This window comes from Otolemur garnettii, unplaced genomic scaffold (assembly GCF_000181295.1).
Source record: "Otolemur garnettii isolate 467f Iridium unplaced genomic scaffold, OtoGar3 scaffold00156, whole genome shotgun sequence".
Taxonomy (NCBI): Eukaryota; Metazoa; Chordata; class Mammalia; order Primates; family Galagidae; genus Otolemur; species Otolemur garnettii.
This window is the reverse complement of record NW_003852551.1, coordinates 752,411-765,383: the sequence shown is the minus strand read 5'-3', so window position 1 is coordinate 765,383 and position 12,973 is coordinate 752,411. Positions and strand designations below refer to the sequence as shown.

Below are 12,973 nucleotides of genomic sequence, written 5' to 3'. Positions count from 1 at the left end.
TCTCATTTCTCCATGAGTGAAAAGGGGAGCCATCTTCCCATTTCTGACACATCATGACCCCAGGTTTGCTTGCCAGGACACTCAGGGGAGTGCAATGGGGCAGTGACTGTAGAGCCAGCCTGGACCCACAGAGGAGGTCCAAATTATATATTTTAAAATTGACATGGGAAGGATGAAGCTGCGAAATCTGTAATTTCGGTTCAAAAGTAAGAAGCTAAATCTGGTGTGCTTTGGGCTCTTCTAAAAAAGCATCCGTTTCTGTTGAAATGGGGTAGGAAACTGGGTAATATAAAGAAAACCAGAGTGTTGAGGGAGTATCTGAATCCCAGTCTCTGATTCCAGCTCTGTTCCCTCCTGTGTCTCTTGGGGGAAGTGGGGGACCGGAGCCCTGTGGTGGCCCATGTTCCAGGAGTTTGATCCTTGAGACTATCTGTACTATGTCCTCCCTGTCTACCTATACCTGTCCTGAGACTTTGTCCACATCAGGCCTGATCCTCTTCAGATCTCCAGGGCTACATGGACCAGCAGAACATTAGAACAGCCTTGTCACCGCCTGTTTCTTTTGGAAACATACAGCTTCAACCATCAGGCTTCGCACACATGTCCACATAATGGGAGACCTGGCCTCATTTGTCTTGGGTTGGGGGCACTTAGCTCCCATTCTTGGGTAGAGTTGCAGTATTTCTGGGTAGTATTCTGGGTCTGCTTTAAGACCCAGGAAGAGTCAGGGTAGATGTGAATTCTCCTTGGAGCTGTTTAGTCACCTAAAAAAATGAGAACCAGAGGCGAGAGGTTGGGTGATGTGACCACGGTGCTCAGGAGGCCACCAGAGATTAGGGAATGTGCTTGTCATAGCTCCTGGAGAGGCCACAGAGAGTGGCCTGGGTTAGCATAGGCTCCGAAGTCAGGCCACCGTGGAACCCCTGTGCCTTCCTACTCACCAGCCCTGTGGGCCTGGGAGAAGGGAGGTCCTTTAACTCAAATTCAGATTCATCCTTGTTGAATTGGAATAAGAACACATCATAAAGTGTTTGCAATAAAAGGTGACCCCGGTAACTCCCGTGGTAACTTGCATTCTCACCAAAGCCTGTGAGCAGATCCTCTGCATTCACTGATGTTTCCGAGTCCTCCTGCAGGGCAGCTGCTGCAGGGCTGGCCCTCTGTTCACACCAGCATTTCTGAGCTCCTTAGCTGAGGAACACATCATGGGTGTTCCTTTGCTATGGCCACCTTGCTGACTCAAGAGCTAAGAGGATTTATCAGCTTGTAGGGTTTAGCTTTAGAAGCGAACTGAAGTGTCAGCCAAGGTTTCACTTCTTGAGGTCTTCAATATTCGTCACTGTGGTGACTCAATGAATTAGGGTGAGTCAGGAGAAGGGTTTTTAGAGATCAAAATAGTTCCTCTTAGATGCTGCCTTCCAACTCACGCTTGCCAGAGAGGAGGTGGAGCACCCCGAGACACCTTTCTAACCCTTGATCTACTTCCTGGAGTTTTTAAGCCACTGTATTTGCACAGACATGCTGTTCTGTCACAGCCAGAGCTGAAGAATCAAGCCCCGTTGGCCTCGCTCCAATTTGGGTAATTACGTTGGACCCACCTTAAGTTCCCCTGGGATTCTCAATTAGATATGGGATGCTTCTTCTCAAGCTTGGCTGTAATCTGTCACCGCTACCCTGTTAAGTAGATACTGCATTCCACCCCAGAGGCAATCTGGCTGCCCTTTAATGATGAGAAAAATTGCCCCTTTATCCCTCCCTCCTGACCCTGAGAATCCCTGAGGCAGAGTGAATTTGTGCCTGGGAGTGTCCCAAGGGTCTCGGATGCCTTCCTCAGGTGACCTGCTGAGGCCTCATAGACATTCATTATTCTTGGGATGATTTGCAAACAGCTCACATTGGAAGCTGCAAACACTCTTAATCTAGTTGTGGCCAACTCAGAGCCTTTGATAGATGTTTTCTTTCCATAGGGCAGGACCAGGTTGGCTTTTATAACTGAGCAATGAGGCTCATAAAAGTCCCGGTCACAATGCGCTGTGGGCTGCCCTGGGTTTGATCTGGCCTGACATCTGTGATTTGCCAACCCCACCTCTACACAGAGACACCAGCCCTGGGTGAGGATAAAACTGTCAGGTGGGCCTCAAACCCGTGGTCTCCCTTCCTTGCTTCAACTCCTCTGCTTTTTTCCTACAGTTACACAAATGTCTCTGGAATAGGGCTGGGGGCCTCAAAGCTGAGGAAAACACAATCTCCTCCCTGAAAGAACTAGGCAAGTTAAAAACCACAGAAAATCTAATGTGTTAAGTGCAGACAAGGGACAAAAAGCCAGAATGTGTTGAGGGGCCAGCTCTGGAAGAGCTCTCACAGAGGAGGTCTGGTGTCATCAACTCTCCAACTCTCTGACCTGTGGGTAGTTTGCAGTGAGGTGCAGACTTGCTGAGGTAGCAGAGCCAGGACTGGAATCCAGGTCCATCCTGGTTGGGACGTGCAAGGCAGGTGGGGGGTGGCAAGGTGGGGACATGGGGTGGGGAGAGAAGTTCCTCTGAAGGAGGTGGGGAAGTGATGAAGGAAACAGAGTTTGCAGGGAAAGTTGGTGCTCTTGATGGAAGGACCAGCATAGGCCAAGGCAGGCAGTTGCTGGCGGTGTTAGGTGTTTCTGGAAGGGATAATGGAAGCAGGGGTGCAAAGGCCATGAGGCTGGACTGCGAGGCCATAACAGAGCTTTGCCTTTAACTCCTCAGCAGCTTCTGTGAGGGGGTTGACTGAACAACCCAGAAATCATGGGCGGGTGGAGATTTGGCGTCTTGGTGGCTCAGCCTATGTCTCCATATGTCCTAATTCCTGCCCCAGAGGGCACAGCTTTTTCCTCTCCCACACAATTTCTTGCCCCTGCGTTCCCTCTGCTGGAAATGCCCTTTCCCACCTTCCCCACCTGAAGATTTCCACTTACCTTGCAGGCTAAATGTTCTCTCTTCTAGGGTAGATTTCTGAGTTCTGTCTCTTTCTGTGCCCTCCATGCACAGTATTTTTACCTCTATTCTAACAGATTTTATTTAAAAAAGAAAATAGTACAAGTGAAGGACTAGTTAACCTACTAACAATCCTGGGTGGCAGGTATCATTATTGTCCACCATTTTACAGATGAAGAAACTGAGGCTTATAGAGGTGAAGAGCCTTTTCCAAGGACATACAACTGGTTGGGTGGGGAAGTGGAGATTCAAACCTGGCTCTGCCTGAGTGCACAGCCTGTACTGCCTTAAATTGTTACCAGTCATGATTGTCACTAGGAGTAGATTGTCAAGCCCTCAAGGGCATTCAGGTCTGTATCTTAGCACAGAACATTCTGGATTCCCAAGCATGCCTGGCACAGAGCTGCACACTTGGCTGGGGCTCACTCCAGGTCTGCAGAGCTGGGCTGAAGGTTCTGAGCCTGTCCTGAGCATATGGAGGGATGGAGGGCAAGGCACCTTTCTAATTCAGTCTTGCCAAAAATGTTGGCAAGAGGTTAACTCTTCATATTAGCATGCTGCAGCCTCCTGTGGGCTGTCCTGGCTAGGAAAGCAATACCTCATGGTCTTCTCAAAGAATAGAGTGGGAATCTTGGGCTTGGGGTAGCCCAGACTGATGACCTCATACAATGGTTGGCTTATTCAAGCTCTGATTTCCAGGAATCAAGCCTGTCTGTTTATCATGCCAGCTGTACACTCATCAGATGTCTAGGGGTGTTTTGAAGTGGGAGCCACAAGCCAGAACAAGGAGAAACCAGCTAACATTTACAAGGGACGAGGTTGCTGATCACGCACTGTAGCCAGTTCTTCCATGCAGATTGGACAAGCAGAAGGGAGGCAATGGTTCCCCCCCCTTCTCCTGTGGGTACCTTTGTTCTAAAAGTAAGCATCCAAGCCAGCTGCTTCTCTGTGGAGTGATGTAAGTCTCCAGCAGATTTACGATGGCTTTCAAGGTCCTCCTGTCAGTGGGAGTGTCCCCTGCCTCAGGGTGACTCTGGTGTAAGTGGGCCCCTAAATCACTCCTTCCTGAGGCTCAGTTGCTCCTCTGTCACCAAGCAGCACGTGGTGGTGCTACAGGGATGATCATGATAATAATAACTACTTCTGCACACCTACTATGTGCTGGGGCTGTGCTAGGTGCTCTCCGTGCCTTTTCTCTATTCATCATGACTCCCTTATAAAGATTTGGTGTTGTTGCTCCTTACTGTATACACTGACGCAGAGGCGCAGAGAGGTCAAATGCTTATGTGAGGCCTCACAGCAAGTAAGTGCTGTGTCTGGAGTCCAGACTCAGGCGTGTGACTCTTAAATCCAGGCCCCTCCACCATCCTACTTTCTCCAGATTGCTAGGTACCAGAGGCTTGAGTTCTACGCCACATCCGGTGAATTTACTCTGTGACTTTGATGAGTTATTTGTCTTTCTAGACACCAACTTCTTTAGCCAAGTAAGATGGTTGAATAAGACATCTCTGGGTCCCTTTGAGCTATTTAAGTTTAAGAAGGTGTTGGCCAAAGGGCAGCAGCATCCCAGTGGCCAAGAATCAGGTCCCTTCCTCTGCATGGCTGGGCTGGCTTCCAGGTGGGGTGAGGCTCCCTGGCTGTTCAGTGCTGAGAACCTTCTCTTCCCTTCTGATGAGAGGCCTTGGAAGAAGCCTCAAGTGCGAGGCAGAAGGAGGGAGCCTTCTGTTGTGTGGTCAGGAGAGCAATGTGGCTCCTTTAACCACCCCAGACCATTCTTGCAGCCCAGGAAACTTTGAATCAAACCTGATGAAAGGTCACAGCTGGAAGGGATCTCAGAGGTCATCTTTTCCAATCCCTCATTTTACAGATGGGGAAATTGAGGCCTAGAGGAATTAGTGACAGAGCTAGGTCTTGAGTACAAGTGCCATTTCTTTCTCATTTAATCTCTCAACACCAGAGATAAAAGAAAAAGACTCCCTTTTCTGAAGGGAGTGGCAAACACTCCTGAAAACAATACAGTATAAATGGAAGTTCTTACGCAGAGGTCTCTTGATTTCCAACCCAGGGCTTCTCTAGTTCTGCTCCTGCCTTGCCTGGAGGACATTTAGTAGAATGCTGGAAAGAGGACACTGGAGCAGCCTCTAGAGACCTGCCAGTCTAGGGAAGGCAAATCCCTGCAATGTGGATGCCTGTTCCTTATCCCTGGCCAGGGCAGACATCACAAGTGGATCACCAAGTCCTCTTCCCATCCAGCCCCTGGGGCCTCAGTTCTTTTTTCTTATTTTTTCTGAGACAGAGTCTCACTCAGTTGCCCTGGGGTTAAGTGCCATGGTGTTATTGCTCACAGCAACCTTAAACTCTTGGGCTCGGGTAATCGTCTTGCCTCAGCCTCCCAAGTAGCTGGGACTACAGGCGCCCACCACAACGCCTGGCTGTGTTTAAATACGGAGTCTCACTCTTGCTCAGGCTGGTCTGGAACTCATGAGTTCAAGTGATCCGCCCACCTTGGCCTCCCAGAGTGCTAGGATTACAGGTGTGAGCCACCCCGCCTGACTGAGGCCCCAGTTCTTTTCACAGAGGTCCAGCCAGGCACTACTAATTGATCAGAGTTGGCACAGAGCTTGCCATTCCTGATTAGCTCAACAACAACATCTGGAAGAGAGCACACTGAGCTCTTACCATGTGCCGGACACTGTCTTGAGTGCCGTGTTTTAGGTGCATCAGTCATCCCCCTTAACCCTACAACAAGCTTATGAGGTCAGTACTATTATGATTATCATGTGCAGAAGAGGAAACTGAAGCCCAGGGCCCCTGGCTCAGTGGCAGTGGAGCTAGGGCTCTTTCCAGGCCTCCTGATGCCATGTCTAGTCCTCTTGCCGACAGCTTGGTGCTATGCAGGCCTCTGCTATGTCTAAAAAACTGACCTTTCCCCAATAGACTGCTTTAGTGACGTCTTTCTATTTTGTTTTTTTCTGAAGGAGAAACCCCATCCTGAACTTCTCTGCCCAGCCTTCATCTCTGCCCCCGAAGCCTCCTCTCCCAGGCCCTGGGCAGTATGAGATCGTGGACTACACAGGGCCCCCCAAGCACTTCATCTCCAGTGCGTCGTTTGTGTCCAACACCAGCCGGTGGACATTGGCGCCAACCCAGCCGGGCCTGCCTGGCCCAGGTCAGAGGACTGTTTTAAATGATTGTAAAAAGCAAATCTGGAATTGTTTGTCATTCCTGGGCCATCAAATGCCACTGATTTATAGGCTGTTTGCCCAGCAGGTTACAGGGGTAAGAGTAGATTTAGAAGTTATCGGCTCACATTTTCAGAGTATAAAAATGTTTTGTTTTTTAAGGTAAAAGGGCCCTTAGAGATGATTAGGTGGGGGATTCATAACTGAGGACCCGGGAGGCTCAAAGATGGGCTGTCAGGGGACTGCGACTCCATAGTTGTCTGCAGATCTGGGGCACACAGAGGTTACTTTCTGGGAAAAGGAGAGAGAGCTTTTGTCGGCTTGTCCAAAAAGTTCTTATCCTTAAAACTAATTAAACCACTGGTGTAATGTGGCCAGCTTGTTTTGTAGACAGGGAAGGCCTGAAGAGCAAGTCAGTGACAGACCCACAGTGAGGTGGTGGTGGGCAGAGAGCTAGGTGCTTCTCCCTCTGTGCCCTGATCATTATAAATAAACCAGGCACTGTCGGACGGAGCAGTGCTTCTCAGCCAGCCAGCTCCACCGCCTTTTTGTAGGTGAGCTTAATTAGTGATCCTCGTTTCATCTGGGATCTGCCTGCGAGCTGGTGTCATGAAGGACTCACTCCTTTGGGTGGTCTTTGTGCTTCCAGATCTATCTGTAGCTCTCTATGGAGCTCTTAGTTATTAACACTCCCTGACAGTGGCTAGAGTTGGTGGCAGGTGGCATGGGAGGAAGAAAGCTGGGCCAGTAAGTCAGTTACACTCTGCCTTTCAATGAGCCCTGACACTGTTCCCTCCCTGGGGAGCAGGGATGACTTAGGTCCTGTGCCTGCCCCCAGAGGCTACAGTCTAGTAGGGAAACAATGCCCCTCCACACTTACAGGTGAGACTCATATAAGGTAGATGGTACAGGGAGAAAGCCACTGTTATAGCTGTGGCCTTGTAGATGTGTGATAATCAAACCTACAAACTGTAGAGGTTTGACGCAGGGTCATCTGGCTAGTCCAGGCAAACTCAATGTGGGCCAGCAACTGTGTCGTCCTGGAGCTCCATACAATGGCAAACTTCAGGAGGCCCAGGAACGGCTGGGGAGCCTGGTCTGACCCTATTTGGCCCCATCCTCTAACAGAGATGTCCAGCTTTTCTTTTTTTTCTCTTTTTTTCACTGGAAAAATAAGAGTTGTCTTAGCCCATACATTAAATGCACGAACACTAATAAAAACTGGTAAGGAGTGTGGCGCCTATGGCTCAGTGAGTAGGGCGCTGGCCCCCTATACCAAGGGTGGCGGGTTCAAACCTGGCCCTGGCCAAACTGCAACAAAAAAATAGCCGGGCATTGTGGCAGGTGCCTGTAGTCCCAGCTACTCGGGAGGCTGAGGCAAGTGAATTGCTTAAGCCCAGGAGCTGGAGGTTGCTGTGAGCTGTGATGCCATGGCACTCTTTGTCCCAGGGCGACAAAGTGAGACTCTGTCTCTTAAAAAAAAACTGATAAGGAAGGGAAGGAAGGAAAGATCCTGGCATACTTTTTGTGATATATGGCATCACAGATGAGCCAAAAATGTTCTCATAAAGGGGGGATGCAGGTTGGAGAGAGAGAGCAAAGACCCTCTGCTAGGGGCTTTGTCTGAGTGCCCTCTCTCGTCTGTGTGTGGTGCCAGGCAACTGGCACAGAGAGACAGGCAGTGACTGCTGCTCTGGGCACCCATGCCAAGGCAGGCTTCCCTGTGGGGCTTCCTGGACACATCTACACACAGGCATCTGCCTTCCCAGCCTCCGGTGGGTGCAGATATGCCTGGACTGCCAGGGGCTCCCCCAGTAGCTTCCCAAATACACTAACAGAGATGTGTGTAGGACCCTTATGAACCAAGTCAGTGTCAACTGAGAGTTTCTGGTCACCTGGGGCTGTGACTCTCAAGCCCTGCTTGGTCCTGGCTGCTCATCTCCTAGAGAACTAAGTCTGTAATTGTCATGACTTTCACTTTTCTGAAAATTGCTGAACTAAATCAGACCCCCCCCCCAAGGTAACACCTTGCTTCAAGAATATCGTTTTACTCAATTTGTTTCTCAAACTTCATAGGAAATGGTTTGGCTATTTTGTTCTTTTAAAGAAGTTAAAGGCAGAAGCCAGAGTTCAAGTCCTGCCTCAGCCAGTTCAGGGCCATATAACCCCTCCCCGCTCTCCCCACCTATGAGATACAGTGGTGGGAACAGCGGTCCCTGACCTTTCCGACTCTGAGATAGAATACTAGAGACTCCAGCAAGGGCCTTTTCTCTCTTGATGCGCGCTCTCTCTCTCTCCCCTCACAGCCACATACAGGCCGGAATTCCCAGGAAAGCAGTCCTTCCTCTACAACGAGGACAACAAATGGATCCCAGTGTTGTAGTGAAGTCACACAAGCTCAGGGAGAAACCTTGCCACCATCCCATCCCCACCCCAGCTTCCCCAGGACATTCCTTAGGAGAATGTGTATCACTTGTGTGACAGCTGATGATTTGGGAGCAGCTCTGCCACCCCTCCGACCTCGCATGGGATCCAAACTGCTGCCACTGCCCTTGCCTTGAGCTTCACCCTGGAGACTGGACCCCACTCCTGCTGGGTCCGGTGGATCTCTGAGCAGAAAGGGAAAGTGGACAGAGGCCCCCGACTTCCAGGCTGGCTTCTGGTACAACTGCCCTCCACAGACTTACTAGGCGCCTGAAGCACAGATTCCAAAGAGAACCAATCAGCAGCGAGGGCAGCCAAAGCCTTTCCTGCCCCAGAAGCCTGAGGCTGAGCCAGAGCCCTGGGCCTAGGGCGGCCTGTGAAGTGGGCAGTGCGAGTGGGGGCCCAGGCATGGTCCCAACCCTCTGGACCCCACTTCCAGGTGCCTGCTTCAGTTCCAAAAAGCCTAGTTGACCTGGGCTTTTTGTCTACATGAAGCCTCAGTGTCTCACCTTCAGGAAGAACATGGAAGCCGGTCACCAGAGTCGCTTTTTTCCCATTACCCGCCTCTGGAGAGGTGGGTCACATCAGTTTACTGGCTTGGCATTGGATAGCACATGTGAACAGGATCCTGCTGGAGCCAGAGCCCTGGAAAAGGAGCGGCGAGGCCACACTGTGCCCCACCCCTGCAGGCTCACACTGTCCCCGCCCTTCCCCTTCCCGGCCTGGTCTCCATCCCCTCCCTGACCTCCTGCCCCAATATCAGAAAAAGACATTTTGATCAAGCGTGACACAATCTTTAAAGGATCTTTTCTGGCCTGCCAAATCTTTTCCCCTCAGCAAGAGGAAGAGATTCCCAGAGAACTGAGAAGAAATAAAAATGACCTTCCACCTCCTTGTCCTCCCCACCCCCCGCCTTGGCGCCTTCCCCCCACACTCCAGCTTCCCTAAATAGTGGTATTCTAAGTGAGGTCTCTGGAGCTTCTCCCCTTCCCTTGCCCAGTCTCTCTTCCCCAGGGAGCTCTGCCCTTACTTCTCTCAGGGAATGTCACTTCCCAGGCCTTCCCTGGGATGGACTGGCTGTTGATTGGCTCTCCCTTTGGGGAGGGCGGATGAGGCATAGGGAAGCAGAACCTGGAGTAACATATCCAATTAAACTGCATTCTTGCTTCTCGCAAAAGCTGGCCCTTCTGTGAACTTCAGCTTCCCACAAGGGCTGGGTGGCTTTGGAAGGAATGAGGCCACCTGGAACACAGGAGATCTGGGCTTCAAGGCAGAGATAGTCTGTGCTTCTGTTTGCCCAGGTCCTTAGCTTCTCCAGAGGAAGGACTGGATTGGAATTCAGGGCCTGTAAAGTCAACCCCTTCCAGGAGCTGGGTGGGCAGGGCCTTGAGCAAAACAGGTCAGGTAGGGATGGAGATGCCGGGGCTCAAGGACTGAGCTGCTGCTGCCAACCATGTGGGTTCCAACACAGCTCCAGGGACTTGTTCCCAGATATGTAAATTTTCTACTAGAATCTAGAAGATCTTTAAAATAAAAGCTCTAGATTTTAACAACTATATTCAATTTAAAATTTTTGCTTAGGCTAAAGGAAATTGTTTTGCTGGCCATCGGTTGGCCACCTCAGTGCTAAAAGTTCTGGAAGACCGTTCACGGATGGTGACCTTAAAGCTGTATCTTTGTTTGACCCCAGAGTGTTGACAATGGAGCCAGATCCAAAGGCCTTGGTTTTAAGGTCCATTGGTCCCTGAGTCCCCTTGGTGATTTTCACAGCCACTGGGCTGGGAGCAGCTGGCCCTGGGGTAGCTCTGGGCAGGGGCTGGTGGTAATGGATTGGACAAGGGTGACAGGCCTCCTCTCCCCTCAGACAGCTCTGCCAAATGAAGAGTGTCTCAGAGGCAGCTCCCGCCAGGTGGGGACAAGAAAGAGAGAATCTGGGAAGAGCAGAGCGGGGCTGCTCTCAGCCAGTCAGACATACGGATGATGTGGCTGGGCTGAGGCACTGAGGCCCTGAGCCCAAGTGGTCTGCCTTGATTGTACCCAGCTGTGGCTGGACCTTGTGATTGCCTCAGGTCACTAGGCAGACAGCATGCCTAGGCCCTACCTGTAGAGGTCTGGCCTAGTTGACCTGAGGTAGGGGCTAGGAGTTTCTATCTTTATTCTAATTCTTAGTGTGATTGTAATGTAACTAGCTAGGATTAGGAGACACTTGATAATTTAATAATTTCCCAAATTTTCATGTGCCTGCAACTCACTTGGAGATCTTATTAACACATTAACTGCCACGTGAGTTGAATTTAACTTATGCTAGTTTTGAGCTTGGGGCCTCGCAAAGCATATGTAACTCACACATCTCTTGATCTATCTTGACCTAATAAGGTCCAAGGAAAAGAATTTTTTTCTCTAGTGTGATGGTCAGTGTGTTAAAATGCAGATTCAGTAGGCCAGGGAGGGGCCTGAGAGTCTGTACTTCTAAATGCTCAGAGGTGATACCTCTGCTGCTGGGCCAGGGGCGGCACTTGGAGTAGTGAGGGTCTCGCCCTTTTTTTTTTTTTTTTTTTTTTTGGAGACAGAGTCTCACTCTGTCACCCTGAGTAGAATGCTGTGGCATCATAGCTTACAGCAACCTCAAACTCTTGGGCTTCAATGATCCTCTTATCTCAGCCCCCCAAGTGGCTGGGACTACAGGCACTCACCACAACACCCAGCTCATTTTTCTATTTCTAGTATAGACAGGGTCTCACTGTTACTCAGGCTGGTCTCAAACTCCTGAGCTCAAGCAATCCACCCACCTCAGCCTCCCAGAGTGCTAGGATTACAGGTGTGAGCCATCATGCCTGGCTGAGGGTCCTGCTCCTAATTGTTCAGCTCTTCTTCTGGCCATCCAGTGGTTCATCCATCTGCTGTTTATTTTTCCTGCCTCCTTTTCCTCCCTCCCCTTCCCTGATTCACTCATTCATTCATTCCCTTCCTCCAGCCTTCCTCATCTGTCCCTTTCCCATCTCACTCACTAGCTGTATGTCTGCTTGGTGAGGCTGCCCACAAGCAGCCATCTTTCCACCGGCCAATGGCTGTTAGGAAAGGCCTTCGCTCGTCTCTGCTTCTTTCACCTTGGTACTCTTTGGAGGGAAAGAGAATCTTGCAATGACAGCTGACCAGCTCAGGAGTTACCCTTTTCTCCCTGCTCCCAGGGCTTCCCTTGCAGTCCAAGGGGCCTTTCTAAGCATTGTGGCCATTGTCTCTTTATGTGGAGGAGAGAAAGAAGCATAGCTTTGCTGGAGGCTGTGCAGATGTGTGGGATGGAAGCTTCCTTGAGCTCCACAGCAGGCTTTGCGCTGACTCCCCTACACCCTCATGTGCATTAGTGCAGTTGGACACTGATGAGGGACAAAGGCCTTAAGGTTGGTGCAACTGTGGCCTCCTTAGAGCCTTGATGCATATTGTAATCACCTGGAGGACTTTTAAAACTACCCACACATACTTTACTCTGGCTGGGCACGGTGGCCCCTACCTGCAAGCTCAGCACTCTGGGAGGCAGAGGCAGGAGGACTGTTTGGAGCCAGGAGTTGGACAGCAGCCTGGGGTTTGGGCACAGGGGAGGAAGGCTGGAGGGAGGGGAAGGTGCCTGGTGATTCCAATAGGGTGTCAAAGCTGAGCAGCACACCTTCCAGCTTCCCAACTGGCTCCAGTCAGGAAGTGCGGGAGGGAGGCGGATTAACACATGCTGAGCACCTGCAGTGTGCCCGGCTGTGCGTTCCTCTCTCATTTTACCTTTGCTCTGACATCCAGCTCTGAAGAGCTGAACAATTAAGAGCGGGACCCTCAGCCTGGTGTGGTGGCTCGCACCTGTAATCCTAGCACTCTGGGAGGCTGAGGCAGGTGGATTGCTTGAGCTCCATAGTTTGAGACCAGCCTGAGTAGTGTCACAGCAGCAAATGAGGCCTGGGTTGGGCTCAGCAACTCCAGATGCTCCACGGGGTCCCCTCCAGCAGTGCCAGACGAGCTATAATGGAGCCCAAGGCAAAAGAAAACACCAGTAATACTAACCTTGTCTTTAAATATTTGATATTTTCATTCATTGTGGATTTTTTTGCTTTAAGTAAATAAATACTGCATTGAACTATTGTTTATCTTTATTATGGCACTCTTAGGCACACCTTAATTTTTGTACTTGAGGCTAGTGACTCACCTGCTTGACCCCAATTCCATCCCTGACTCTTAGGAATTAGGACCAGAGACTGTTAAAGTTGGGAGATCCTTAGAGGCATCCATGGTTTTCAAACTTTTTTTTTTTTTTTTTGGAGACAGAGCCTCAAGCTTTCCCCCTGAGTAGAGTGCTGTGGCATCACAGCTCACAGCAACCTCCAACTCCTGGGCTCAAGCGAGTCTCCTGCCTCAACCTCC

At 50.4% G+C, this 12,973-nt stretch overlaps 1 protein-coding gene across 1 annotated transcript in view; it reads left to right on the top strand.

Annotated features, from left to right (window-relative positions):
* STPG1 (sperm tail PG-rich repeat containing 1) overlaps positions 1 to 8,531 on the top strand; it is a 26,730-nt gene extending 18,199 nt beyond the window's left edge. Inside the window, exons 5-6 of the mRNA XM_012811388.1 lie at positions 5,945 to 6,135; positions 8,455 to 8,531. Coding sequence (XP_012666842.1) covers positions 5,945 to 6,135; positions 8,455 to 8,531 — 268 coding nt within the window. The remainder of the gene's footprint in view (positions 1 to 5,944; positions 6,136 to 8,454) is intronic.
* The last annotated feature ends 4,442 nt before the right edge of the window (positions 8,532 to 12,973 follow it).